At 58.4% G+C, this 25,952-nt stretch overlaps 3 protein-coding genes across 3 annotated transcripts; all 3 read right to left on the minus strand.

Annotated features, from left to right (window-relative positions):
* Positions 1-902: 902 nt before the first annotated feature.
* Positions 903-4,352, minus strand: ATP5F1B (ATP synthase F1 subunit beta; the record flags this gene model as incomplete). The annotated part of the gene is made up of 10 exons (XM_082011740.1): positions 903-1,038; positions 1,147-1,348; positions 1,432-1,644; positions 1,725-1,847; positions 1,980-2,138; positions 2,238-2,422; positions 2,662-2,783; positions 3,009-3,183; positions 3,508-3,690; positions 4,214-4,352. The coding sequence occupies 10 exons, from the start codon at positions 4,350-4,352 to the stop codon at positions 941-943; spliced, it is 1,599 nt and encodes a 532-aa protein (XP_081867866.1). The 3' UTR covers positions 903-940.
* A 1,325-nt stretch (positions 4,353-5,677) lies between these two features.
* On the minus strand, positions 5,678-13,578 carry PTGES3 (prostaglandin E synthase 3; the record flags this gene model as incomplete). Its single annotated transcript, XM_082011868.1, is given in 9 exon segments — positions 5,678-5,697; positions 6,227-6,251; positions 6,696-6,758; positions 7,245-7,334; positions 7,543-7,641; positions 7,897-7,966; positions 8,147-8,260; positions 13,312-13,439; positions 13,441-13,578. Coding segments are annotated over 9 exon segments (747 nt in total).
* A 1,789-nt stretch (positions 13,579-15,367) lies between these two features.
* Positions 15,368-25,642, minus strand: NACA (nascent polypeptide associated complex subunit alpha; the record flags this gene model as incomplete). The annotated part of the gene is made up of 7 exons (XM_082011873.1): positions 15,368-15,496; positions 15,744-15,866; positions 16,200-16,328; positions 16,644-16,790; positions 17,318-17,395; positions 17,521-17,606; positions 25,573-25,642. 7 exons carry the CDS (start codon positions 25,640-25,642, stop codon positions 15,482-15,484), a joined length of 648 nt encoding a protein of 215 aa, XP_081867999.1. The 3' UTR covers positions 15,368-15,481.
* Between the last annotated feature and the right edge of the window lie 310 nt (positions 25,643-25,952).

The raw sequence follows: 25,952 nt of genomic DNA on the forward strand, positions 1-25,952 counted from the left end.
CCTGCCCGGTGCGGGGGCGCGGAGGCCCGGTCCGGTGGGGGCTCCCGGTCCAGAGCCGGGGAGCCCGGTGGGAGATGTCCCCGTCTCCGGGGCCCGTCCCGCGCGCTGCGTACCTGGGGGCGGCGGCGCCCGCCCGGCCCGGTGCGCTGCCGGTGCCGGTGGCGGAGCCGGGCGGCGGCGCAGGTGCTCCCGGCCCCGCGTGATGTCAGCGGCGGCACCGCCCCCTCCGCCGCGCGGAACGCACCGCCTTTTAAAGGGACCGCGGCCCGTCGTGGCGCGGGGCCGGGGCACTCCTGCTCCGGGGCCGCACCACCGTCGCCCCCGGCTGCAGCGCTTGCGGAGACCCCCGCGGTCCGCCCCCCGTAGCCCCGGTGGAGGGGCTGGGGCTGCCCCGCGGGTGAGGGAGGGTCTCAGTGTCCCCGGGGCGGGGCCCGGCCGGGGCCGATGACCCGCGCCAGGGAGGGGAGGGCCGGGCCGCCGCGGCCCCCGGGACCCCGCGGACAAAGCCGCAGCTGGCGGGGCCGGGCCGGCCCCACGGCGGCTCATTGTGCTACAAAATGGTGGAGCCGCCGGGGGGCGGGCAGACGCCACACAGACGCAGGGCCGGACAACGGGACCGGCGCCTCCCTCCCGCCCCTGGCAGCCGCCAGAACCAGCCTCTGCCCCACAGCCCCCCTCCGGGGGACTCTCTCCCAGGGCCGGGGGTCCCCGCGCTGCTGCCCCCTCCCCCGGCAGAGGGCAGCCCCGCGGGGAGGCAGAGGAGAGCCACAGCCCCACGGGCAGGGGGTTCCCACGACCCCCAACCCCTCAGGGCCAGGAGCCGCAGCACACAGGGCCCCAGTGTGTTTTTCATCGATGTTTTATTGGAAACATTAAATACTGGGGCCCGGCCCCAGGCAGAGCCGGGGGGTGGGGGGGCCGGCGGGAGCGGTGACCCTCCTTACGCGTGCTCTTCGGCCAGCTTCTCCGCCTTGGCCACCGCCTCCTCGATGGGCCCCACCATGTAGAAGGCCTGCTCTGGGAGGTGGTCGTATTCACCTGCGGGAGATGTTGCGTCAAGCAGGGGGAGCGGGGTGCCCTATCTGGGCTCCCCCAGGCCCCCAGCTCCCCCCTGCCCAGCTCAGGAACACCCCGGGGTCCCCCCACCTGCCAGGATCTGCTTGAAGCCCTTGATGGTCTCCTTCAGCGGCACCAGCTTGCCCATGTGGCCAGTGAAGACCTCAGCCACCTGGAAGGGCTGCGACAAGAAGCGCTGGATCTTGCGAGCTCGGGCCACCGTCAGCTTGTCCTCTTCAGAGAGCTCGTCCATGCCCAGGATGGCGATGATGTCCTGCAGGGACTTGTAGTCCTGGGGGCAGAGATGGCGCGTGAGTGGCCAGCGCTGGGTTTCGCGCCCCCCCCAGCACCCCTGGGCTGCCCCAGTCCCCTCACCTGCAGGATCTTCTGCACCCCCCGGGCCACGTCGTAGTGCTCAGGGCCTACGATATTTGGGTCCATGATGCGGGAGGTGGAGTCCAGTGGGTCCACGGCCGGGTAGATGCCCAGCTCGGCGATGGCACGGGACAGCACCGTGGTAGCGTCCAAGTGGGCGAAGGTGGTGGCGGGGGCAGGGTCAGTCAAGTCATCGGCTGGCACGTAGATGGCCTGTGGAGGCAGGAGGGGACGGTGGGCCCAAGGTGGGGGCTGTGGCTTCCCCAGTGCAGCAGGGCTGGCCCTGCCCTCACCTGCACTGAAGTGATGGAGCCCTTGCGCGTGGTGGTGATCCTCTCCTGCATGGTGCCCATGTCGGTGGCCAGCGTGGGCTGGTAGCCCACAGCGGAGGGGATCCTCCCCAGCAGGGCTGACACCTGGGAGGGAACAGAGCCCATGAGAGGCTGCACAAGGTGGGGGACCAGGCAGCCCCTGCAGAGCATGGGCCGGCTGCCGCCACGCCCAGCCCTAGGAGCCAGCAGGCCGGCAGCCCTGCGCCGAGCACAGACCTCTGAGCCAGCCTGGGTGAAGCGGAAGATGTTGTCGATGAAAAGCAGCACATCCTGTCCCTCCTGGTCCCGGAAGTATTCGGCTACCGTCAACCCCGTCAGAGCCACTCTGGCACGGGCACCCGGGGGCTCGTTCATCTGCCCGTAGACCAGGGCGACCTGGGGGCAGGACACAGGTGTCAGCATGGCGCCGCTCATCCGCCCGCGCCCCCAGCGCTGCCGGGACCCCACCCAACCCCCTTGAGAGACCCAGCACACCTTGGAAGTGGCGTCTTTCAGGTTGATGACCCCAGACTCAATCATCTCGTGGTACAAGTCGTTGCCCTCACGGGTTCGCTCCCCCACGCCAGCAAACACTGAGTAACCGCCATGGGCTTTTGCCACGTTGTTAATCAGCTCCATGATCAGCACTGTCTTGCCGACGCCAGCACCTCCGAATAAACCTGAGAGGGAACAGGAGTCCTGCTCAATCCCAAGCCACTCCATCTGCCCCCAGTGTCTCCCTTCACCCCTTTCCTTCTCAGATCAATAAGAGTTGCTTCAGCAAGCTCAGAAGAACGAAAGTCAACTGGTTACTCATCAACGAAGGAAACTGCTGCAGAGGAACCAGTTCCGAACCCCAGCAGAGCTGGCAGGGTGCCCCCCCCGCAAGACATCCCCTGTTTCTCTGAGGGGAACGTACCGATCTTGCCGCCCTTGGCATAGGGAGCCAGCAGGTCCACCACCTTGATCCCTGTCACCAGGATCTCCTGTTCAACGCTCATCTCCACAAACTCGGGGGCTTCAGCATGGATAGCAGCAAACCTGCCACAGGAGGCGGAGAAGAACAGAGCTGAGCGGTTGAACCGAGACCCTCGGTCAGGGTGCTGGCACGAGACCGTGTGAGTGCGGTCCCTGCTCGTGACCCAGAACAGGAACATGGCAGGGATGTGTGTATGCCTGCTCACACACGTGTCTGCTACTCCAGAACCTGCACCGCCACCTCCAAACCCCATATGACGCTGGCTCCTGGCCCACGGCATCACTCACTGTTTTGTTGTGATGGGGCCCCTCTCATCGATGGGTTCCCCGATGACATTCATGATCCTGCCCAGGGTCTCGGGGCCAACAGGGATGCGGATGGGTGCGCCAGAGTCCAGCACCTTCTGTCCTCTAACCAGGCCCTCTGTCCCGTCCATGGCAATCGTGCGCACAGTGTTCTCCCCTGCCAAGGCCCAAAGGGCAGCGTCACAGCAGTGCCCTCGAGTTGACCCTGGGGACAGCTGCTGGTGGCTTCCCCAGGCCCTGCCAAGGGAACAGTCTGTTGGGAGGAGGACCAAGGAAAGCAGCAGGACCCAGGAACAAAATATCACAGAGAAAAAGCAAGCCCAGGCCACACTCAAACTGCAGCCCTGCAAGCCAGAGCCCTCTGGCAGCCATTTTCCTCCTCAGATTGAAATCCATGGCTTCAGCAAGCTCAGGAGAACGAAAGTCATCAAGATACATCATCACAGGAGGACCCCTCCCACCCTCTACAGCAGATGCTCACCCAGGTGCTGAGCCACCTCCAGTACCAGCCGCGTCTCTCTGCCCTGCACCTCAAGGGCATTTAGGATGGGGGGCAGCCCCTCGTCGAACTGCACATCCACCACCGCACCAATGACAGCCACGATGCGGCCGGTGGTCGAGCCGGCCTTGGCGGCAGGGGCTGGCTGGGCTGCATAGTCTCGTCCTGCGAGGGAGGAGAGGGACAAATCAAGGTCGGCCGGGAAAGGGTAGCTCCGGGCTCCCACGTGCCTCGGGGGTGCGGATCTGGGGCTCCCCTGCACGCCTTGGCTCCCCTGGGATGTGGCCAGGATCCCCACACCCTCCTCAGTGCACCCAGGACCCCCTGCATCCCTCTCCGTTGCACCCAGGGCCCCCTACGCCCCCCTCGGTGCTGCCGGGACTGCCCGCAGCCCTCGATACTCCCAGGACCCCGAGCACCAAGCCCCTCGGTGCAGCCAGGACCCCCCGCAGCCCTCGATCCGCCTACGACCCGCGCACGCCCTCCTCGGTGCACCGGGACTCCCGGCACCCCCAGGATCCGCCACGATGCCCCCAAGGACAGATACTCCCCCCACACCCCGGTGGCACAGCCCATCCCCTCGCCCTGACCGCGTGGCACAGCCCGTCCCGCCCGATAACGGGGCGCCGGTAACGGCCCCCCCGCCCGCGCAGGCCCCAAGGTGACCCCGTAGCCGCCCCGTACTCACGCGCCCCAGCGGCGGCGGCCGGGCCGGCCCCGCGACTGAGGAGCAGCGGCAGGAGGTCGCGGCGCGGCCCGGCGCCGCGGCGCAGCAGCGGGCGGGCGGCGGCGGCAGCGGCCGAGCAGCGACCCGCGAGCCCCAACATGGCGGCGCCGACTGAGCCCCGCGCCCCGCCCGCCACACACGGCCCTCGCGGGGCGGGCCCGCAGTGCACGTCACCCACCGCTGCGCGCGGCCATTGGGCGCCGCGCCGTCCGCATTCGCTCTGCCATTGGCCAGATTTGCCTCGGCGCTCGCCCGCCACCTCCTCGCGATTAGGCCGCAGCGGTATCCGTCAAGGAACACCACGAACGGATAGGGCGCGATTAGCCGGAAGGGCGGGCCCCTACTGAAGGGCACAGGAAGCAGCCGCGCACGTGTCCCGCGCTTGTCCTTGGGGCAGGCGCCCTGACCGCCGGCCTAGGCCGCGCCGCCCGCCGGAGCCTTCCTCGGTGCCCGAGCGCGGCCCTGGGGTCGCAGCCGCGCCCCGAGGGGCCACCGGCCCACGGCTGCCCCCGCCCGAGAGAAGCCCACCCCAGGCACGGGCAGATGAAGGCACAGGGCCGAGGCGGAAGGAGAGCCAGGGAGTCTTCAACAGTTTATTAGAAAGAATGTAGACATTAAAAAAATCCCCGCTGCTCTGAACATAAATTGAGGTTTTTCAGCCCGGTTAGAAGCCGCCCCACGTGCGTACACCCAACAGTCTGTCACTCGCTTCCATACCCACAGTGCAAATACGATTTGGTCTAAACGTACAGATTGACAAGCAACAATGTACAGCCACTCACACCCCAGACTAGATGTAAAGCTTTAGGGTCAAATGGTACCAGGGGACAGGCTCCAGCCACCTGCGCCAGGTTGGGGCACGTGCCTCAGCACTGAACACCAAATGAGGAGAATTTTGTTTCCTTTTCAATACAAACTTTAGCAGAACAGACCTGAAGACACCACAGAGGTACTGCGCAACGCCCGCTAAATTTGTGAGCCAATTACAACATCCTTGTTTCAACCAGTTTTGTTCCTGGTACAAATGTACAATTTCAGGCCACAGAGGGGAAGAAAAGAAAATGCTCATCTACCACTTGGTGTAAATTCAGGATTCTCTCGTTGTAATTACATCTGCTACAAGGCAAGGAGGCTCTGTAAACTTTATTGCAATGCTTCTGTATCGATTGCCTACACCTCAATTGGGTTTTTTTTTTTTTGGAAGTCTGGAAAACGGTTCATGCATAACGTTATTGCCTCTCATGGCTTAAGACCGCCCCGTGCAATGGTACACACCTACCATCAGTGAAGCCATTTAAAATGGACTGAAAATGGGTTAAAGGATGCAGGATCTCCCTTTAGGGCTATCAACTCAGGAATTCTTATCTCAATTATGAAATGTTGTGATGAAGTTCTTTCCCCAAACCCTGAAGACAACAGTTTTCCTTACTCCAGATCCGGCATTTCTAAGAGAAAGAGAACAGCATTAGTGGGTGGGGGGGTTGTTGTTGTTTTGTTTGAAAAAAAAAAAACCAAGGCAACCAGGAGCCCCATTATGTCACAAAGGACACAAGCAGGAAGATCCATCCCTCAAACAAGAGGGGCATGGGGCAGTTTAAGGCCTCTGACCTTACCCCTGGTTCTGCGCAAGGAAGATCTGTGCACAGCCACCGCTGCAAACGCAGAAGTTACTCCAGCAGGGCCAGCACCACGCACACCAATTGCCTCATGCACATGCCTGCTGCTCTTAAAGCCAAAGCCTCCCAGGACTACAGCTGTCTGGGAAGGTCAAACTGACATGGAAAGGCTTTTGCTAGATTATGTTCTCACACTGCTCACGAAAGGCACTGGCATTAGCTCGCAGCCAGGATTTAGCGAGACTGACAGTACAGAACATCTGCTAGCTCTGCTCAAGGCTCTGGCTCAACTAGGAGCATTCAGCAAGCACTCGCACAGCTGCATAGTGTGTGGAAGCAAATGAGAACACCAACTTACTTTCGTCATCACTGTCTGGTGAGTCCTGGAAAGAAGAAGAAACATTAACATTCAATACACTTGAAGGTACTTTTCCCTCTACTACCACTAACCCAGAAAACGAGCTGCCATTTCCAAAGTCTAGGGGCAAGCATGCTCTCAGTCAGAGCCTGTATGTTGAGGAACTCCAGGTTCCACAGGATGTGCTTTGTTTGGCCTCACTGGCCAGAGCCTACAGACCCACGATAACCAGCGGTCACTGCAGAGGCAGGCGACACCAAGCTGTTGCACTGCAAGCATTGACACCACACCCTCAGCTAGAGCAGATGGTGTGACTTTTCCAGATGACATCATTTGTCCAGACAAGGTTTGGTGCTATTTAAGTTTTAACAGTGCTGAAGAGGGAATGCAAGTTTGATTTCAGCAAGCAGCAATGAATATACAGGACACTGTGCCAGCCCTGCGTGTATTTATACAGCAAAGTACTTACATCATCTGCCCCATCTACTTCTGGCAAGTCTACATCGTCATCTCCACCCATGTTGTTCATCATCTGTTCCAGGGAGATAATAGCCACATTACAGGGTGAAGCCAACCCCACTCTCTACGAGAGCTAGGGGAGCACTATAAAAATCTAAAAAATAGCTTAAAACTGTTATAACCAACAGCCACCAGTTGTTTTGACAAATCAGCTGCACATATGCAGAAATTACAAGGTGAGCATGCAACAAAATTTAAATTAACTGCCTTGCAAACCAATCAGTGCACTGAGTTAGTGCCAGCATCTGTAATGGGACATACATTCATTTCCCATCTGATAGCAAACACAAACTGGTCATCTCACTGCCGTGCCGATAGTCCACAGTACAGGTTACAGCGGGCAACGGCTGTGCCTCAGCAGCAGAGCCTGCACCGAGACTAGCAGCCAGGAAAGCACCAGGAGGAGGGATACCAAGGAAGACGCCTCTTCCTGTAGCTGTCAGTCCCTGCTTGCCCAGAAGGAAACCCAAATCCCCAGGTACTCCTCATCTTCCCATACCTCAGAAAAGCGATCAAAATTGGACATGTCTTCATCTGAATCATCTTCCCAGTCTTTCCAGTTGTTGAAGTCCACACTGAGCCAGTTGAGCTGCACATCAATACAAGAAGTTATTTAAGGACAAGCAAGCAACAAGCTGTTACTGTTAGAAAAGGGAAGTTAGTAAGAACTGCTGTTCTGATAAGAAGCAAGGTAAGTGACCCATTAACTGCTACACAATTTAAACATGAGCCTAATATTAAAAATGAGGGGAGGCAACAGGCACTACTACCCTGGCCATCAAGGAGCCCAAACCCACCTTTGCCCTCTCTTTTGTTAACCTTGGCCATGCCTGACCAGATTCTCCTTTTCGTAAACAACACAAGATGGATCTGTCTGTTCTTTTATGCTTTGATTCCTGAAAAAGGGCAAACATCTGTTAGTATAACCATCACAAACTTCATCAGAAACTGCTTATATTAGACTCATTTGTCTTAAGCTACCAACTTACTCTTGTCCTGAAAAATACCATCCAGAGATGCATTCATGGATCTGAATTTGAGCATGCTTTTATGGTCTAAGCAACAATTTGCCCACAATACTGGAAGCAGCCTAAAGAATGGGTGGTATTTTTCAGGATACAGCACTAAGAACACAGTAAGAGGATACTTACATTTGGATCAATATTATTAAAAAGGTCAATTTCGTTTAAATGTTTAAAGTTATCACTTCCTCCAAGACAACTGTTAAGAAAAAAAAAAAAGCTTGTGTTCAGCAGGAAATGTCTTCAAGAACAAATACGCTTCATTAACAGACTTTGCTACTTTAAGAAAAATTTGTCACCTAATCAGTATCAGCATAGCCTTTAGGTACCCCCCGCCCCCGCCGTGCCTTTCACCTTTGCAAAGGCCCAAGTTACTTACCTGAACGTAAGTTTGGATTTTTCAAAATTTACATTAACATCTTTACTGTCTTCAACGCAAAATTCAATAAAGACATAGTCCCTTCGGTCGTACCACTTTGCAGAAGCAGGCTGCCTGTGAACAGACCATTTAAGAGAAGTTCAAATCAAGTTTTCTGTCCTTCATCAATATTGAAAAAACCTCACCCCCTTTCATGCTGCCAGTAAACCTAACACTGGCTTTCCTTAAGTTTCTCCAGATACACAACTACAGCAGTTTTTCCTGTTCTTAAGAGTTGCATACTAGCTTATTATTAATAACCTTTAAAAGATACTTAAAGCTGAAAAAAGGTGCGAAGAATAGAGAGAGACACAATGCATTCAGGGCATAAAACCCCCCAAAACCTCGTGATGTTCCTTGAAGAAGCTATCAAAACTTAGGAGACCAAAATAAGTGTTACAGCAAATCAAGATTCTGACAAACTTTTAAAGACAAGCTACTGCAGATGATGGCAAAATTTCAGTCATCTCTAACAGCTACATAGGTAGACTTAATTATGCTTTTTGTCACCCAAAGAGTTAAAGATCCAAAGCACACCCACCGAAAAGCCCATTTTTTGGGGCATTGATACTATTAAGGAATGGAGCATTCAACAAATTTGCTATGAGTACAACCCAGATGAAGTCAGTACAGTATGAGAGCTGAAGAATCACTGTTCTGACTTCTTGCTACGACCTCCTACATACACAGACTTTAACACCCATGTTCTTTGGTATCCTCTGGCTCTCCGCAAACATCACAACAAGCAATAGCCTGTCCAGGGCACCAGAAAATGCTGCAAGACTCTTGGCCAACTCCTGTGCATTTACAGTTCTACAGTGACAACTCACCTGCAGCGCTCAAGCATGGCCATACTCGATCAGCTGGTGAAAGCGACCCCAGCTCGACACGCCTCAGCTGTGGACTCCGCACCACTTTCAGTTATTCTCCTGGCAACTCAGGCCAAGCCCACAATGCAGGTCTGCATTCCAGGAGAACGCAAACAGCCACCCAGCACAAGCTGCTGTTGCTAAGGCACAGAAGACCACAGGTGCTTCTCATACTTCAGCCATCTTCCAGAGGTGCAAGATCAAAACTGGGATTTTTGCAAAGCTAATGCCCCTGCAGAGAAGCCCTCGAAGGCCCACCTGTGAGTTGGACTGCAGTTAAATGCTCTGAGCCAAATGGTCACCTACCCTGATATTTATGGCAACTGCACTGACTACAGGAAGCTAAAGCACATGAGGACACAAAGCTAATGTTCCTATCTGTACGTGACAGAGTGGCTTCCACTTCACACACTGAGGAGTGGGTGTCTGGTCTCAGTATTGCACTCTAAGCATTACAGTACAACCACCCGATGAAAGAGTAATTAGCTTTTCAGAACATTTATTAAGGTGACCATTGCTAAATTTTCAGAACAGATTTTGACTCACCTGATCAAACTATTCAATTCTTGATACTGAACCATGACACACTTACTAAAATTACTTACCAATTGCTGCACCGCTCCACAAAGGAACCCTGCTCCCACACCCCACAGCTTGTTCCTGTCCTGCTCCCCTGCCACGTACCTGCAGGATGAAGTGAATCGGGACCCAGCCCAGGCCTGGCCGAAACTCAGACCAACCAGCTTTGAGCTCCCATCAGTGCTACGAAGTGCTACTTTGCAATTCAGCTGTACAGACACTAGTGCCAGCTCAAGGAAAGGCCGGTACAGTGCCAGAAGAGGCCACGACTGCTCTGCCAACATTAGCACCTGTTACACATGCAGAAAACTGGGTGAAAACCTAACGCTTTCCCTTTTAGCGGCATTTTTAGGAAACAAGGCACCTACTTACTCAGGTAAAGTACAACAATAGCAGAGCAGTAACTGTCTTACTAAGGTATTTTTAATTCCTTATTGGACCCAAGTTTCCTTTTCTAATAGGGAAGGAAAGACTCGGGGGGGGGGAAGAGGACGAGGAATGACCTGCTCTATTCTCTCTGTGTCTCTGCGTTCGGCCACTGCACAGCAGCCATTTCTCATGCTGCTGGAAGACAAAAATCCCACTGCATGGGACTTGGTACATCACTCAAACACACTGTTATCAGAACAGAAATCTCAGTGTCCCTGCTCACGATGATGCAGGGGATTCTGCTGAATAGCATTAACACTTTGCAAACATTTTCAATGTCAATGGAGATATCTCCGGCCTTCCCAGGGAGCTGCATGCATTCCTCAGTTTTGTAGCTTTGGTTTGGCCATGACCTCAGTATCTTTGCCAAGATCAGGGGTTTTGAGGCACCAATAGCCTGTTCACATCACTTCCAAAATCCTTAACAAACTGTCCTAAAGCTGGAGGACACTCACATGCATCCAAGAGACAGGGAGGAATGAAAGAGACCAAAGAAATTTACTAGAACATAATTCATGTTTCTAACACTAAACATATGCTGCCTCCCCAGATATTTAGTACTTAGCACCCTGAACACGTCTACTGTAATTAGAACTATGCTGGCGTTGCCTATCATTCTTTTTTTAATCTGTTTTTCAAATCTCTCATCCTCCCAAAGGGAGAACGGAAACCTTCCTTTGTCCGCCTGTGAACTGCTTTAGTCAGGACTTACCGTTCAAACCAGTAATGCAGGATACGCTGGAACTGCTAACCAAAGCTATGGATGAAACGGAAGTCGCAGCTAATTTGCATTGCCTGCCTACACGGAGATTCCTAGGAGACAACTGCACACACGGAGGCCAATGGTAAAGCGTGCACATGCTCCAAGCACTTCAGAGAAACGGTTCCCCTACACCCACACAAGTGGTGTATTTTCTTACAGGCACCAAGCAACACTGTCAGGACTTCTAAGCATGGTCACTTGTTACACCGAGAGCCTAACGTTTCCTCCTTCTTGCTCAACCAAACTAATCCCAGGGGACCTCAACCTTATGCCAACAGCGTCAACCTGACTTTGTGCTTTGGTTACGTATCATCCCCACGTCCTACTGGGATTTAGATTTCTCTGAAACGGAGAAGTTAGACATACTATATCCCATGTAGCAATAACCCACAGCAGACTTTGAGCAGTGTACAGCCCAGGGAACAAGTCACCAGTGTTCCACATTCGGCAAGGATTTCTTCTGTCAAATCTACATTTGCTGCCACCCACGTGTTTTGGTGACTTCCTAAACAGACAGGGCCACCACACATCTGCATTTGGCTGTCTCTTCTAGTCATCATATTCAGAAGATAACTGTGGTAACAGCATTGCAGAACAGGTTCTAGAAGTTTCACAGCAGCAGCTTCCCGCTGATGGGCGACGTGCAGGCTCAGCTTCACCCAAGTGACCTCACTGCTCTGTCTAACCCATGAGGGCTCAGCGGTGGGCTGCCCACAGCATGAGGAGCTGCAGTTCTGCTGCAGATGTCCCGGTCTCCTGCTTAAACACAGGCGTAGAAGCAGCTTCTTGCACACCGTACTCAGGAGCTGAATCTCGAGTCTTACTGTTTGTGGCTCAGCGCAATTCAAGAAGTTTCCAAACCTGTCCTCGTGCTTCCTTGTCCTCTCTGTAGATTTCACCTATTGGAAGCCCATCTTTGTTTCCTGGAAAGTATCCTCACAGCTTTTACAGTTTAAGTGTCATCTGCTGAATGAGATTTTTCATCCCCAGACAGCAGTCAAGAAATGCATTTTACATAATTAGTTTTGCTTTCATTTATATGCCCCAGAAAGGCTTTCCTTTTAAATAAAAAAAATCCCTAGTTTCAGACTATGTAGACAATTTTAAGTAGGATGTAGCAGATGTATTCTACAGACATTAAATGAAAAGATCTAACTTTATTATATCCTTCTCATTTTCAGTCACATTAAGATGAAGCAGCCCCACAATTCGGAGTTTCAGAACAGCTGTGCTGAAATAAGTGCCCCACTACAGACAAGGGGGCAAAAAGCAACTGGTGACATCAGCTGTTCCACCAAGCAGCAAACGCCTTCCTCGGTCCCTGTGGCAGACCAATCTTTCTGACAAACAAAAACCTCAGAAAAGTGCTACCACCTTCAGTCATTTAAGCCAAACACATGGGAATCCAGACTGTCAGTGGGCAATCCTGCCATCAGCTTCAGGGGCAGCACACCTCTTCCTCAACAGCCAGACTGCACTCTTAAAAGCCTCACGCTGCAAAGTTTGGCTCCTCTTTCACTTGCATTGCTAGAGAACACTCATGTCGACTGGAGCTCCATTATGAATAGCATATGCTGGTTTTGGGTCACTGAAGCAGCCTCAATAGAATTACAATGGAGGTAACTAATTAGGACTCCCCAGCATGGCACGAGCACTCACGAAACGTCATGGCACTTGGGAGCGCAGGTTTCCGCTCAGGACTCACAGGAGGCCGCACGAGCTGCCCTCGGAGAAGACATCCAGGCACTCGGCTCCTCTCCCAGCAGCAGCAGCCCACCACCGCGGGCAGCCTGAGCGCTCAGGCGGTTTCCTGGATGGGCTCCTGTGCTTGCACACGCTTCAGGGAGGTGCCCGTCCACTGCCACTCGTTTTAAGGTGAAAGCTCACGAACAGATGAGCACATGACTTGCATGTCTGCACGTTACGTGCGCCAGAATGTCTTACTTACCGTGAATTTTTCGCACTTTTAGCCACTACCGTTCGGTGGATGTCAGGGCCGTTCAAACCACTGAACAACGCTCAACAGCCCCATTCCGGGGGTGCCTTACGCCGGCCGCAGGCGCGGCCTCACCCGCCAGCGCCGCCCCGCCTCAGCCCCATTCATTCCACACACCCGGGACCCACAGCCCGCGGCGGGGGCGGGAGATCCGCACCCCGTGCAAAACGGGCAAACCCGGCGCGGCTTCGGCCGCCCGGCCCACCACCTACCCCGGCCCGGGCCACCGCGGCGGGCTGCAACCGGGGCAGGCCCCGCCAGGGAGAGCGCCCAAACAGGCGAAGTTATCCCGGACCGCGGCACCGGGCAAGGTCACCACGCGGGCCGGTGCCGGCGGGAGCCCGCGCCCCACTTGGCGTTCCCTCGGTCCGCCTCCCGCCGCCGAGCGCGTGCCCCAGCAGGCCCGCGGAACAGGGTCCTCCGGCGGGCAGGGCTCGGCTAGGCCGGGCCAGGCCGCGCGCCCCCGCCGCTCCCCACCCCCGAGCCTCACATGGCGAATGGCGGCGGCTCCGGCTGGTGCTCCTGGGGGGGCCCGGCTCCGGGTCTGGGCGGCGGCGGCGGCGCGGGCGACGGCGGCGGCGGCGCGGGCGGGCAGGGCCGTGGTCTCCGGCGGCGGCGGCGGCGGCGCTGCGGCGGGCTCGGGGCTCGGCGCGGCCTCGCTCCCACAATGCCCCGCGCACTCGGGAGCGGCGGCGCCCAGCGCTGGTGACGCAGCAAAATACCCGCCGCGCCGCCTGCCGCTGCCGCCGCTGCGCATGCGCGCCCTCCGCGTGCGGCCTCTGGCGCGCCGAGCCGCCCGCCCCGCCCGCGCAGGCACCGCCCGCGCCCCGCCCCCCCGCGCGCGCGCCCGCTCCCTCCTCCCTTCTAGCAGCTTCTCGCCGCGCAGGCGCGTTGCGACGGCCTGCCCCGGGGCGGGGCCGGCGGTTGCCGTGGCGACGGGGCAGGCCGCCGGCGGCGGGTCGAGTCCGGGCGGAGCGCGGTCCCGTCACGGGGCCTTGACCTCGCGCGGGCCCCGTACCCCCGGCACTGTCCCCGGCTGCACCCCCCGCGTCCGTGCCCGGCGGAGCCCGTCTCCAGTCCGCCCCGGGACCGTTTCTACCCTCTCGGGCTGGCCCAGAGCCGCCTGCACCGGTGGGGTCGGGCCCACGCCCCAGCGTGTGGGAGCACGTGCTGCAGAGCCTGCTCTGTGCCACCATACCGGCCCCGAGCCCCCAGCAGCGCTGCAGAGAGGGACGCTGGTGCTGGCCTTCCCTAGAGCACGCAGGACACCAAAAAAAAAGGGGCAGCTTTGCCTGGGAGACGCAGCAACTCACGCCAAAGGCATCTCAGCTCATCACAAGGAGCACAGACGCTGCTTGGGAACACGAAGCACCCGCCAGTCAGCTGAGCAACTGGATTGTAAAACCCCAGGCCACGTCGGAAGTTAGATCCTGCTCATGCTGGCTATCAGGAAACAGCACAGGGGAATTGAGCACGGTACCGACGAAAGCTCAACTCTGCACCGAGCAGATGGGGCCTCGCTCCCACCTGCAGCCTGTGAATTCAACCTCTCAGAGCTGGAAGCTGCTCTGAAATCCCATCGCTGCTCCCTGGACAGCAGCTCTCTGCTTTCTTAATTAAAACTGTCAAATGCCACTGCGCAAGCCTCCCACTCAATCCCCTTGACTCGGGCCTGGCTGCGGCTGCTCTCCCTCATGTTGCCGCCTCCTGGCAGGCGGAAGCTCTGCCCACCGGCATGGGCACAGGCAGGCTGAAGGGTAAGGAAGGGCTCCCAGCCGGCATCACCAGTTATTTCCTCTCAGGGCTTCTTGCTGGCTGCCTGTACTGCCATGTTGCTCATCAGCTTTAATGAGCTGTTCCAAAACCCCGCTTTTATGGCACAGGGAAGAGAAAATGCTGCTAAACGGCAGCAAGGTGCCCATTTTCACAGATGCAGCCTCTGCATTTCATGAGACACAGGGCTGCAGGTGGGTGGATGTCAGCTCACTCCCCTGCGAGCGGGGCAAAGACTCCCTCTGCCTGCAAACAGCAGCTTTCCTGGTAAGCACAGGCTTCCTGCCAGCCCCACCGAGCACAGACCCTCCTGCTGCTCAGCCCTGCCCTGCCGCCCCAATCCAGCAAAGCAGCAGGTTGAAATGGCCGGACCGAACCTGGAAGGGCCTCAGACTCCCTTCAGATCAGGCTAGAAGGTGCGCAGTGCCAAATCCATCCCTGTCCCACAGCTGCCGGGGAGCGAGGAGAAGCCCACCATCACCAAGGGGAACCCCAGGGGGTGAAGAAGGCGACTCCTTGCCTCCCGTCTGGGACGTCCTGCTGCCTACATGGGGAGACAGCCTGTCCTGAGCCCAGCATCCCCATGACTCTGGGGCTCACAGCCAGCCGACCTTCAGGACAGGAAGGAAATGAGGGAACGGGCAGGTGTTCTTCCGCTGCGGCAGGACGGGACAGGGTATCAGGGCTGAGATCTTCCCGGGAGGAAGGCTCCACCCTGGGGCCTCAGCTACCAGGGAGGGGAGGGCAGCAAAGCCAACAGGGAGCAGAAAGTGTTTCACCAACAATAAGCCACAACTTTTATTAATTGATAGAAATAGTACAAATTTTAAATTCAGTTGCATTTTACTCTTCTCTGAAACACCAAAAAAGGCTCCTCCCTCTGGCAGCTACATCGTCAACTCCTGCAGAGAGAAAGGCATGTTAGGAGCCAGCCTTGCCAGCAGCACGGAGCCCCACAGCGCCGGCCTCCAACACGTACAGGGATCCAGTACTACAGCTGCAGGCGAGAGGCACGTCCCTCCGCTCATGGCCTCAAGCTCACGCCCTACTTGCAGCAGCAGGGAACTACGCACTGTACATCTTCCCCCCATCGCAAACTGTTCTCCCTCTTCCCCGGGCGCCAGGCTGCCCAGCCATGCAGACACTCACCATTATAGCATTTACAATATCGTTACTGTTGTTCTTCAGGGCACGGACTGCCTTTGCTCGGGACACGTTCGCCTGGGACATCACCAGCTCAATGTCTTTCACCTCGACGCCGGTTTCGTCAACCTAAAGAAGACAGAGCCCGGGATTCATGCCAGCCCGATGCATGGTTTGTTCCGTGCCTGACAGAGTAAAACGGGATTGTCTGCATTGGGGCAGCTCCCACTCAGGCCACAGAAATGGAAGCTGGGAGGCAAGACCGGGCACTGCCCAGCTGTGGGGACTGTCCCCTGGCAGTGCCTGGGACCAGATCCTCCAGGGGAAGGACCATGCACCCTCCCTTTGCCATCACGGTGAAGACATGGATGAAGGAAAGAAAACCACGGGTCTTAACACAAACCCTATATGCTTTGCGGCTGATTCAGGTCCACCATGAAGTGCCCAGCCCCTAAGGCATACCTCTTCTTCCTCACTCTCCTCCTGCACGGTGGGGGTCTGTGTGTTTTCTTGGATGTTTGAAACAGCTTCTCCTTGCACTTTGAACTTTTCAGCAGCTGCCAGCTGGGCCTGCTGGGACAGGTCTTCGATCTGGAGGAGGGAAGAAGCGTAAGTGAGGCCAGCCCTGCGCAGAGTGGGTATCAGCACACAGGCTCAGAGGGACGCAGCTGTGCTCCTCATGCTGCAGCAGTGCCAGCACATCAAACGGCTCTGCCGCACAACCCAGCCCTCGGCGTGGGCCCCCAAGCCTACCCACATCCCTCGGGGGGGCACACAGCAGCTGGGACCCGCTGGTGGCAGCCACAGCACACAGGTGGCAAGGAGGAACCCCCGCTAAGTGTCCTGCCGCCCTGCTGCTGCAAGCATGGATTAACACAGCTGCCAGATGCTACGCGGTCAGCTCACCTTCGCTTCGCCAAAAACTATGTAGGTGTCTGATGCTGGGCTCTTGTACACGTCTGGCTTTGTGATGACAAAGAGGATGTTCTTTGATTTCCGGATGGTGACTCTGGTTACTCCTGTCACCTGGCGAAGGCCCAATTTAGACATTGCCTGAAAAACACGAGAGAAAGGTAAGCGAGGAAAAGAAGAGTTACTGCGACAGCCCAGCCCGTAACAAGATGCGTCCACCCATCTACGCTCCAGAGACCCGCATCCAATGATTGGTGCGCTGGTGCAAATGAAAATGTGCTTTTTACCGCTGCAGAGAAGCATTCCTGGGGTTTTAGCCTGACACTGCACTGGGAGCCTGGGAGGGAACTCTCTACGCCCAGGACTGGCAAGATCCATAGCACGACCCTGAGCCCCTCCAGACACAAGGATTTTGCCCATGAAGGGGGCATCTGCCTGCCTGGGGGCCTGACAAGGGCAGAAAGTCGCACAAACCTCTCACAGCTCCCAAACGCCCGGCTGCTGCTGCACAGGGGCGGGAGGTGAGGAGCTGCAGCCCTCAACACAGTTCAGGAGGCAAAGACCCCAGCACTCATGAATACCGTGCCAGACCCTGGGGCAAAGCTCAGCTGTCCATAGGCAGGCTGTTTGCTGCACACAGGTTTGGTCCATCCACCATCCCACCTCACCTTCCGTGCTTTCTTTTCACTCCGGCTCTGTTTTGCTTTGCTAACGGGTTCTTCATCTATTTCAGCTGCTGCTGCAAGCTGCAAGGAGAGAAAACAAGAGGGATCCATGACAATCCCAAGGCAGCAGTGGACACTACCAGCAGGGATCCTCCTCCGCTGCTGCTGGGAGCAGGGATGTGCCCGTCATGTGCTGCCTGCCCTACCTGTGCCTGCTGTGTTGTGGCCTGTGTGGAGTCTTGCTCTTCGAGCTCTGGTACGGATTCATCACTGTCAGACTCTGTTCCGGACCCTACAGAAACAAACCCACGTTACTCTTTCCAGCTCAGATAGGTCCAGGGGACACAGCAAGACCGAAGAACCATACTGCTTTGGTGTAGCCTGTGCTGCTGGGGGTTCTGAGTACTGACACAGTTTCCAGTCAGCGCGATTAAGCAGTATCTGGTGGAAGGAATGCGCTATGCAACCCCAAATGCCATCAGCACTCTCACCATGGTGGAAGCCAGGTGCTGGAGCACTACGGGTGCCTGGAGGCTGGCTCCAGAATGCCGAGTCCCCCAGAGGCAGCCCCAGCCTGAGTTGCTCCCCCAGTTTGAGGCACCGCGCTGGCCAGCGTGGCAGGAGTGGCTCAAGGAGTGCAGGGTAGCACTCCCTGGGCAGCGAGCCAGCAGCAGCCCAGCACTGACAGGGACTCCCTCAGTTCCCCTCAAACATGATCAGGCAGCAGTGAAGCTCAGGTTGCAGAGCTCAGCCACAGAGCACGGAAACGAGACACAATTTACCGAGTCCTCAGGGCTGCTGCACCTTTCCGTGACTTCACTACAGAGGATGATTCCCAATTACCTCGAAAACCCCCACCAGGGAACAGCGTCTTTGGATGCTCAGGTTGGCCTCTGGGCCAGGTCCTGAAAGCTGCCAGAGCCAGGGAGGCTCAGAGGGCTGCCAGCTCCTGCGCCACTGCTGCAGTACCACAATTAGCTTACAAACCACGGTACAGCCGTGTCTGACCACGCAGCAGTGAACAAAGCAGAGCTGGGCATCTCCAGCCTTGGAGGAGGCTGGAGAGTGACCACAACACCCTCTCATGCAGCCATTACCTGAATTCAGTCCTGTTTCCTTTCCTGGAAAAGGCCTCTTGCCCACACTGAGCATGCAGGAGCCCTCAGCCAAGCTCTCTGCAGGCTGTGGGTGTGAGCCCGGGGGATCCCGACAGTTCAGGCAGGCAAAGGAGTTTCCCTAGAGCATGGGGTCAGGCCTGTTTTGGCACTGCCCGCAGCTCCCCTCCCCTGGTGGACAGACACGGGGAAAACCATGGTGGACACCAGACACACACAACAGGGTACAGGCATGTGGCAGCTCTTTCCAGAGTCTCAATGTGAAGGCAGCTCAGGCAACAGTCGCAGCACCCACGGCACAAGCGACACCGTGCTCCGTGCCCGAGAACACGCATTAGTGACACCGACCCGCTGGCACTGGACCATGCCGAGCCCTGACCTGCCCGATCCCATGGCTGCAGGGCATCTCCCCTCCCCGTTCCTGTCTCACCAGCTGCTTGGGCAGGTTCAGCTCGGTCTGGCATGGTTCAGGCCTGCCTCCACGGCAGCACTTCCACAGACTACTTGTCTAGACCGACACACCACGCGATGTAGGGGCACCTGGGCCCCATCTACGGGTTAGTATCCAGTGGGCAGCCAGTGACACTCCATGCACACGGCAAACCGAGGCGGCAAATACCCTTGTCATTCTTCAGTACAGGCTGCTTAGCCGGAGGAGCAGGGGCCTCAGCAGTGGCCACAGCTGCTCGGGGAGAGAGGTCCACCAGGATGGGCTGCACCGGCGGCTTGGCAGCGGGCAGCTCTGGGGGGATCAGAGGCGGCAGGTCATCATCGTCGACAGCAGCACTGACGGGGGACGGGACCTTTGAGGGGGGTTTGGATGGGGGTGGGCGGGGGGCCAGCTTGGCAACCTTACTGGGAGGGGTCTGCTTCTTCGCAAGGGGAGCGCTCGGCGCAGAAGAGGCAGGCTGGGACTGGTTACCTGCCGAGACAGAGCCAGGAAGGCTGGCTTCTGGTTTCTGGGGAGTAGGGGTGGCACGATTGGCTGGTGGCTTTGGGGGAGCACCAGGAACTCCCAGGGCTGGGGCAGCCGGGTCTGGAGCGGGAGCCAGCATGCCACATGCTGGGGCAGGGTCTGCCAGGGGGGCAGCCAGAGCTGGCGGAGCTGCAGGAGCTGGTGTGGCTGCAACAGAGCTCTTGGGAGCTCCTTTGGCTGCAGGAGGGGCAGCCGGAGCTGGTGGAGCTGCAGGAGCTGGTGTGGCTGCAGGAGGGGCAGCCGGAGCTGCAGGAGCTGGTGTGGCCGCAACAGGGCTCTTGGGAGCTCCTTTGGCTGCAGGAGGGGCAGCCGGAGCTGGTGGAGCTGCAGGAGCTGGTGTGGCTGCAACAGGGCTCTTGGGAGCTCCTTTGGCTGCAGGAGGGGCAGCCGGAGCTGGTGGAGCTGCAGGAGCTGGTGTGGCTGCAACAGGGCTCTTGGGAGCTCCTTTGGCTGCAGGAGGGGCAGCCGGAGCTGGTGGAGCTGCAGGAGCTGGTGTGGCTGCAGGAGGGGCAGCCAGAGCTGCAGGAGCTGCTTTGGCTGCAGGAAGGGTGGCTGGAGCTGGGGGAGCCACGGGCACTGGAGCAGCAGGGGTAGAGGGAGCAGAGGGGGCAGCGACAGGGCTGCCCTTCGGAGGCTTTTTGGCTGCAGAGGGCGCAGCCAGAGCTGGTGGAGCTGCAGGAGCTGGCGTGGCTGGGGCAGAGGGAGCAACAGGGCTCTTGGGAGCCCCTTTGGCTGCAGGAGGGGCAGCTGGAGCTGGTAGAGCTGCCATCGCCGGTGCAGCAGGGGCAGAGGGGGCAGCAACTGGACTCAGGGGAGCTGCTCCGGCCACAGCAGCAGTGGCTGGAGCTGCCATCGCCAGTGTGACAGGCGGGGAGCTGGCAGGGGCAGAGGGGGCAGATGCAGCAGTGATGGGACTCACAGGAGGCGATGTGGCTGCAGGAGGGGCAGCCGGAGCTGGCGTGGCAGAGGGAGCAGGTGGGGCAACTTCAGCCATAGGAGCAGCAGCTGGAGCTGCAGGAGGGGAGACGGGGCTCACTGGAGCTGCTTTGGCCAGCGCAGCTGTGGCCACTGCTGGTGCAGCACTGGGAACTGCTGCTGTCAGCAGCCCTGGGGGAGATGTGGCAGCTCCCACTGAGGGTTTGGACAGGGCAGGAGTGATGGGAGCTGCTGCAGTGGCAGGTGCTGCACAAGGGTCCGGGCTCCCAGGTGTCCTGGCCATTGAGGGAGGGACTGGGTCTCCCGCAGCTGGAGCTGCAGGAGCAACAGAGGCAGCAGCTGGGGCTGCCAGGGCAGGGCCCATGGGACAGGTCTTGGCAACAGAAGGAGTAACTGGAACCAGCAGAGAGACTGGAGCACCAGGGGCTGGGCCTTGTGGGGCAGCAGCAGGACTCCCAGGAGACATCCCAGCTGGCACCAGAGGCGCAGGGGGTGACAATGGGGCCAGGGCTGTGGGGGCAGCCAGGAAGACAGGCGGAGAGATGGCACCGGCCAGGGCCAGGCACTGGGGAGGAGTGCGGTGGGGCAGGGGAGAGTCAGGGGCTGGGGCTCGGGGAGAGACCAAAGCAGAAGCCAGCGGGGCAGAGGCAGGGCTGCCAGGAGATGCTGGTACTGCCGGGGTGGCCGGTGCCATGGCAGGACAGAGAGGGGCTGCCGCGGGAAGAGGAGGAGAGCCCGGACTCTGGGGACAAGCTGTGGCCTCGGGAGGCACGGCGGGAGCAGGCAAGAGACTGGGGGTTGGCAGCAAGGGAGATGCCGCCAGGGGAAGGGAAGGGGACAGTGGGAGAACAGCTGGGGCTGCCACAGGGGCAGGGAGAGTGGCCTGGGCTGCAGCTCCTGTGGGGCTCAGAGGGGCGGCAGAGGGGGCAGCTTTCACAGGAGAGGCAAGAGCTGCAGGGGGAGAACCAGGGCTCACGGCGGGGGCCAGGGGGGCCACTGTCACTGTGGCAGGAGTAGCAGCAGCCAGAGCAGGAGACACTGGGCTAACTGGGGCAGGTCCTGGAGATCCTGGGGCTGCAAAACCCATTGGAGACTGCGGAGTTGGGGCTGGAGGAGGGGGAGTGGTAACTGGGACCTGCAGAGCTGGGACAGGGAGCTGGGGGGGAATAGAAAAGATTGGGATTGCTGCAGCTGGGACCACCGGCGGGGAAACAGGGGCTGGGGAGCAGGCAGGGGCAGGCAGAGCTGCAGCAGGGCTGGGCAGCTCTGCTGGGAGAGCCTGGCCTGCGGGGCCTGGAGACGGAGTCAGAGGTGGGGAATGAGCAGCATGAAGAACAGCTAAAGGAGAGAAACAGAGTGAACCGATGAGTGAAGGGAGAGAGGAAGAGGAAGCCAGGAGAAGGCAGCCTGCTCAGCACAGCCGGCCCCGTCCTAGCCCTGGCCCAGGGAAGGAACCCCAGCCTTTGTGCCTGGCTTCTAGAGCAGAAAACGTCTGCCTGACCTGCCAGGTCCAGCGCAGATCATGACATTCATCTGCCTCTAGAAACCAGCGCTGATTTTACAGAGAATGCTGTGCTGGTGTGCGAGCCAGCTGATGGGCACAAGTAACTGAAGAAAAAACCCGATGCTAGGATCGGTACTGCCACCCTGGGTTTCCTTGTTTAGAGCAGCTGTGGCCAAAACCCCGGCATAGCAGGAAGTGGCACCTGAAACGCCAGGAAGCCCCAGCAGGCTGAGCATGGCAGGAACAGGAACCCGATGGGGCTGGCACAGGGGCCAGGCTTCACTCTTGTTTAACAAAAGGGTTGCCACAACCTTTGTGGAGCCCTGGAGGCCCAGCCAGACTCCCAGTGCTGCTCCCGAGGCTGGGAAATCGCATCCCAGGCTGGAGGGAGCCCAGGGGTGACAAGGACTCACCCGAGCATAGGAAAGAAAAGTCAAATTCAACACACTGGCATGCATACCTGTTCCAGGAGCACTCTGGCAGTCGTGCTCTGGCACAGGGCAGCCCCCTCCCTCCAGCCCCGGTGTGATGCAGGCAGACCCTCCCCACAGGGAGTCGCCCTTTGGGGACGAGGACACCGAGGCATGGGTGGTGGCATAGCTCACCTACACCGAGGGGATGGGACACTGAGTCCTGGCTCCCATGCAGCGACCTGCACTCCCCTGTGCAAGTTGTTAGAATTAATGGAATTGCAACCCCCCAGAACAGCAAACTCTGGTTAATGCAGCACACGAGGTGTTAACAAGGAGGGTCTGGAGTACCTGGCACTGTGACAGGAGCAGTAACAGGGGCTGCGGGAGGAAGGGCAGCTGGAACTGAACGGGTGAGAACAACAGTTTATTAAGGCAAGTCCTGCCGACCAAGACTGCTCGCCATCCAGCTCCCCTGGCGCACACCCACCGGAGAGAACCCAGCTATTCCGAACATCAGAGATCAAAGGGAAACGCTCAGGGAAGAGGTGCGGTGAGAGCCAGGGAGGGCAGCACTGGTCTGACCAGCGTAACCAGCACTGCTGCCGGTCGGGAGAGCAGAACCGGCCCAGCCATGCACCCGCCCCTTGGCAGCTCCAGCCCCACGCACAGCATCAACCCTGAATCCAGAAGCAGCATGTCCCAGCACGTCTGCCAGGAGGTACGACAAGGGGAGCACACCCAGGCCGGCTGCTGAGAAACCACCGACAGCTGCAGAGCCCAAATCACAGTCCAGTTTGCAGAGAATATGTCACGTCAAGGGAGCAACATATCCCCTGCTTCCACGTGTGACACTGGCTCTCACCACTGCAGCCACATCCAGCTCCACACGAGTCACCCACCAACCCACAACAGGGACGACCCTGCCCATGTGTCCACTGCCTCTGCCCAACCTCTCCCACACTGCAATCAGGGCTATGTCAGAGGCTCGAGTCCTCGCCTCACTACTGTCTAGAGCAGTAACACGTACGTAGAACTCCCAGCATCCTCTGTGGGTGACATCCTTTTCTCTGCCCCAAGAACAGTGGCCCAGAAGATGCTTCTAAAGCCTCATTTCCCCACCTTACCCCAAAATGCAGGGTGCTGGAGCAGACAGGCACCAGCCCGGAGCTGGGCAGCCGTTCAATGAGCACCAGACATTGGTGCCTCGTGCCAACAGGCCAGCACACACTCCTGCTCCAGGGAGTCTACCGGCACCTCCAAAAGGAGCAACCATCCCTGCCAAGAGCTGAATTGGTCCCAAGCCTGTCATAGAATAGGCTGGACAGGCCTGTCAGCTCACCCTGTTCCTTCTACACGTCCACCAACCTCTCACTAGCATCGTTTGGGGACATTCCTGTGATAAGCACAATATTTCCAATTCACCACATCTCCACTGACCACCCCACCTCTCTGGCCACCTCCACAAATGAAGGCAAGACGCAGGACTCTCGAAGAGCACATGCAATTTTTAAGGGATACTTAACCCAACTGGGCCACAGAGCCTCCCGCGGCCTGTCAGCACACACCTGAAAGCTGAAGGCCTGTACTGCTGGATTAAAGACCACTCTCTGCCCATCCTCACAAGGTTTCCATGGACCAGCCAGCCTGGTGGTGAAGAATATTCCTGACGAATAAGGAAACCGCCTGACAATTCCCACCCACAGGGCAATTGCTAACCCTGGGCCAGCACCCCCAGCTCCAGCTCCTCTTGTGCTGCTGGATCTCAGAACAGGCGGCTCAGCAGAGAGGAGATAAACACGACAGCCCTTGTACTGGCACACACCCTTCGCCTCCACCCTCTGCCTGCAGGACCTACCTGATGACTCCTGTGAGCCCCCGCAGCTACTCCGGCCTCTGCAGCTGCCCGTGTCGCTGCCCTGGGAGCTCCCCATGTCGCTGCCCTGAGAGCTCCCCGTGTCCCCCAAGGCTGGGGGAGCAGCTACTCTAACAGCATTTGCTGCTCAGCACACGCTGCCCAGTCAGCTTCTACCGACCTTGGTGCACTCCATGAAGTTGTTAGAAGTCCATGAAGTCTGCTGCTCTCACGAGCAGCTGAGCTTTGGGGGAGAAAAAGTGTGAGCTGTCCCCGGGACCAAGAGAAAAGTCATCCCAGGAAGGGAGGGAGCACGCCGGGAAGTGGCCCCACTGCAGGAATCCCAGCTATGCCTGGAGAGAGACCAGAAGTACAGCTGCTCCCCGGGACCTGACAGTACAGCTGTCGCATCGACAGCCGTCACTCAGCCCCACCAGCTGTGGGGGGGCCGCTTCCTCCCCAGGGAAGCTTTCTTCTGGCACCTCACAACTGCCAGGAAGCCCTGACATCCCTTGCAGTCCCCAAATCTAACACAACCTTTGGACAGACCCCCATTCATGCACTGCGTGGCTCCCCCATGCCAGGTGACAACGCCCAGTCACATATTCCTGCAGCACGTCCCTGCATCTTGGGGCAGGGATGCAGCAAATGCAGGCAGAGAGTTCGCCAACTGGACCACAGCACCCAGGACACTTTCAAGAGAGTCAAGCAGCACAACAGGCAGTGGGTCCCAGTACAGGCTGGAGACTGGCCCCCATCCCACGGTGGGCACAGGAGCCCACACTCGCCTGCCTGTTTCTGAGCTAGCCCAAGGAGCAGCACCGGTCCCCCCAGAAGGCATGAGGCCCGTGCAGCAACACTCTCTGACCCTGCTATGACTTTCCAACATGGAGCCACACATCGTCTTCCCAAACTCAACCAGTTCCGGAGCACAAAGGGATTAGTAATGTCTGTCCGTGTTCCCGACTGTCCCAGTCACTGTGCAGTCGTCTCCTGACCTGGCTACAGCTGTTTTCCTCCCACTCCCACTTGCTCCAACACTCAAATCCGTATTGGGAATCAGGAAATGCGGTACAGAGTACCGCTGACAGAACGCCCTTCCCAATATTTTTGAGACGTGAGGGGGCACAAATCGATATGTTTTGGGTGAGAAACTACAGAACAAACACAGATTTCTTTCGGCTGCAGCAAGCAGCACGACAAGGAAGCTGAGCAGAAGGGCACTCAGGCCACGGAGCTGACACCCCGAAGACCTCCGGGGTAAAGCAGGCAAGACTCAAGCCGGTGCCACGGAGTGCTCGCGGCCATCGAGGCAGCACGGGCCGACCTCCAGCACGCCCGCCCCCGAGCCCCGCGGGGCGGCGGCACTTCTCTCTTTCCCCCTTAAAGCGACCGAGCGCCCAGAGGCGACGGGGACGTTCCCCCGCCAGCGCCCCGAAGCCACGACCCCCCGCGGCCTCACCTGTCTCAGCCTGTGGCTGCGGCAGCTCCTGCTCCGTGGCCGGGACGGTTTCTGTAGCTTCGCCGGGCATTTCTGGGGAAAGGGAGAACCCAACAAGTCCGGGCTCGGCGGGGCTCCGGACGGCCACCGGGCGCCGGTAACTCGCCCTTCCCAAAGCCACCCGCGAGTCCGGTGCCCAGAGACACCGAACGCCTGCCGGTACCGACAGGTCTGCGAAGACGGCTCAGCCGCCCGGTCGGTACCCGACACCCTGGGCCCAGCGAGCCCCGAGCGCCACACGGCACGGGCTGATCCCGGTCCCGCCCGGGGCTGCCACCGCGGCTCTCCCACCGGCCTGCGGCGCTGGCCTCTCCCGGCGGCCCAGACCGGGGCCTCGGCCG

This window comes from Phaethon aethereus, assembly GCF_964289735.1.
Source record: "Phaethon aethereus genome assembly, chromosome: 29".
Taxonomy (NCBI): Eukaryota; Metazoa; Chordata; class Aves; order Phaethontiformes; family Phaethontidae; genus Phaethon; species Phaethon aethereus.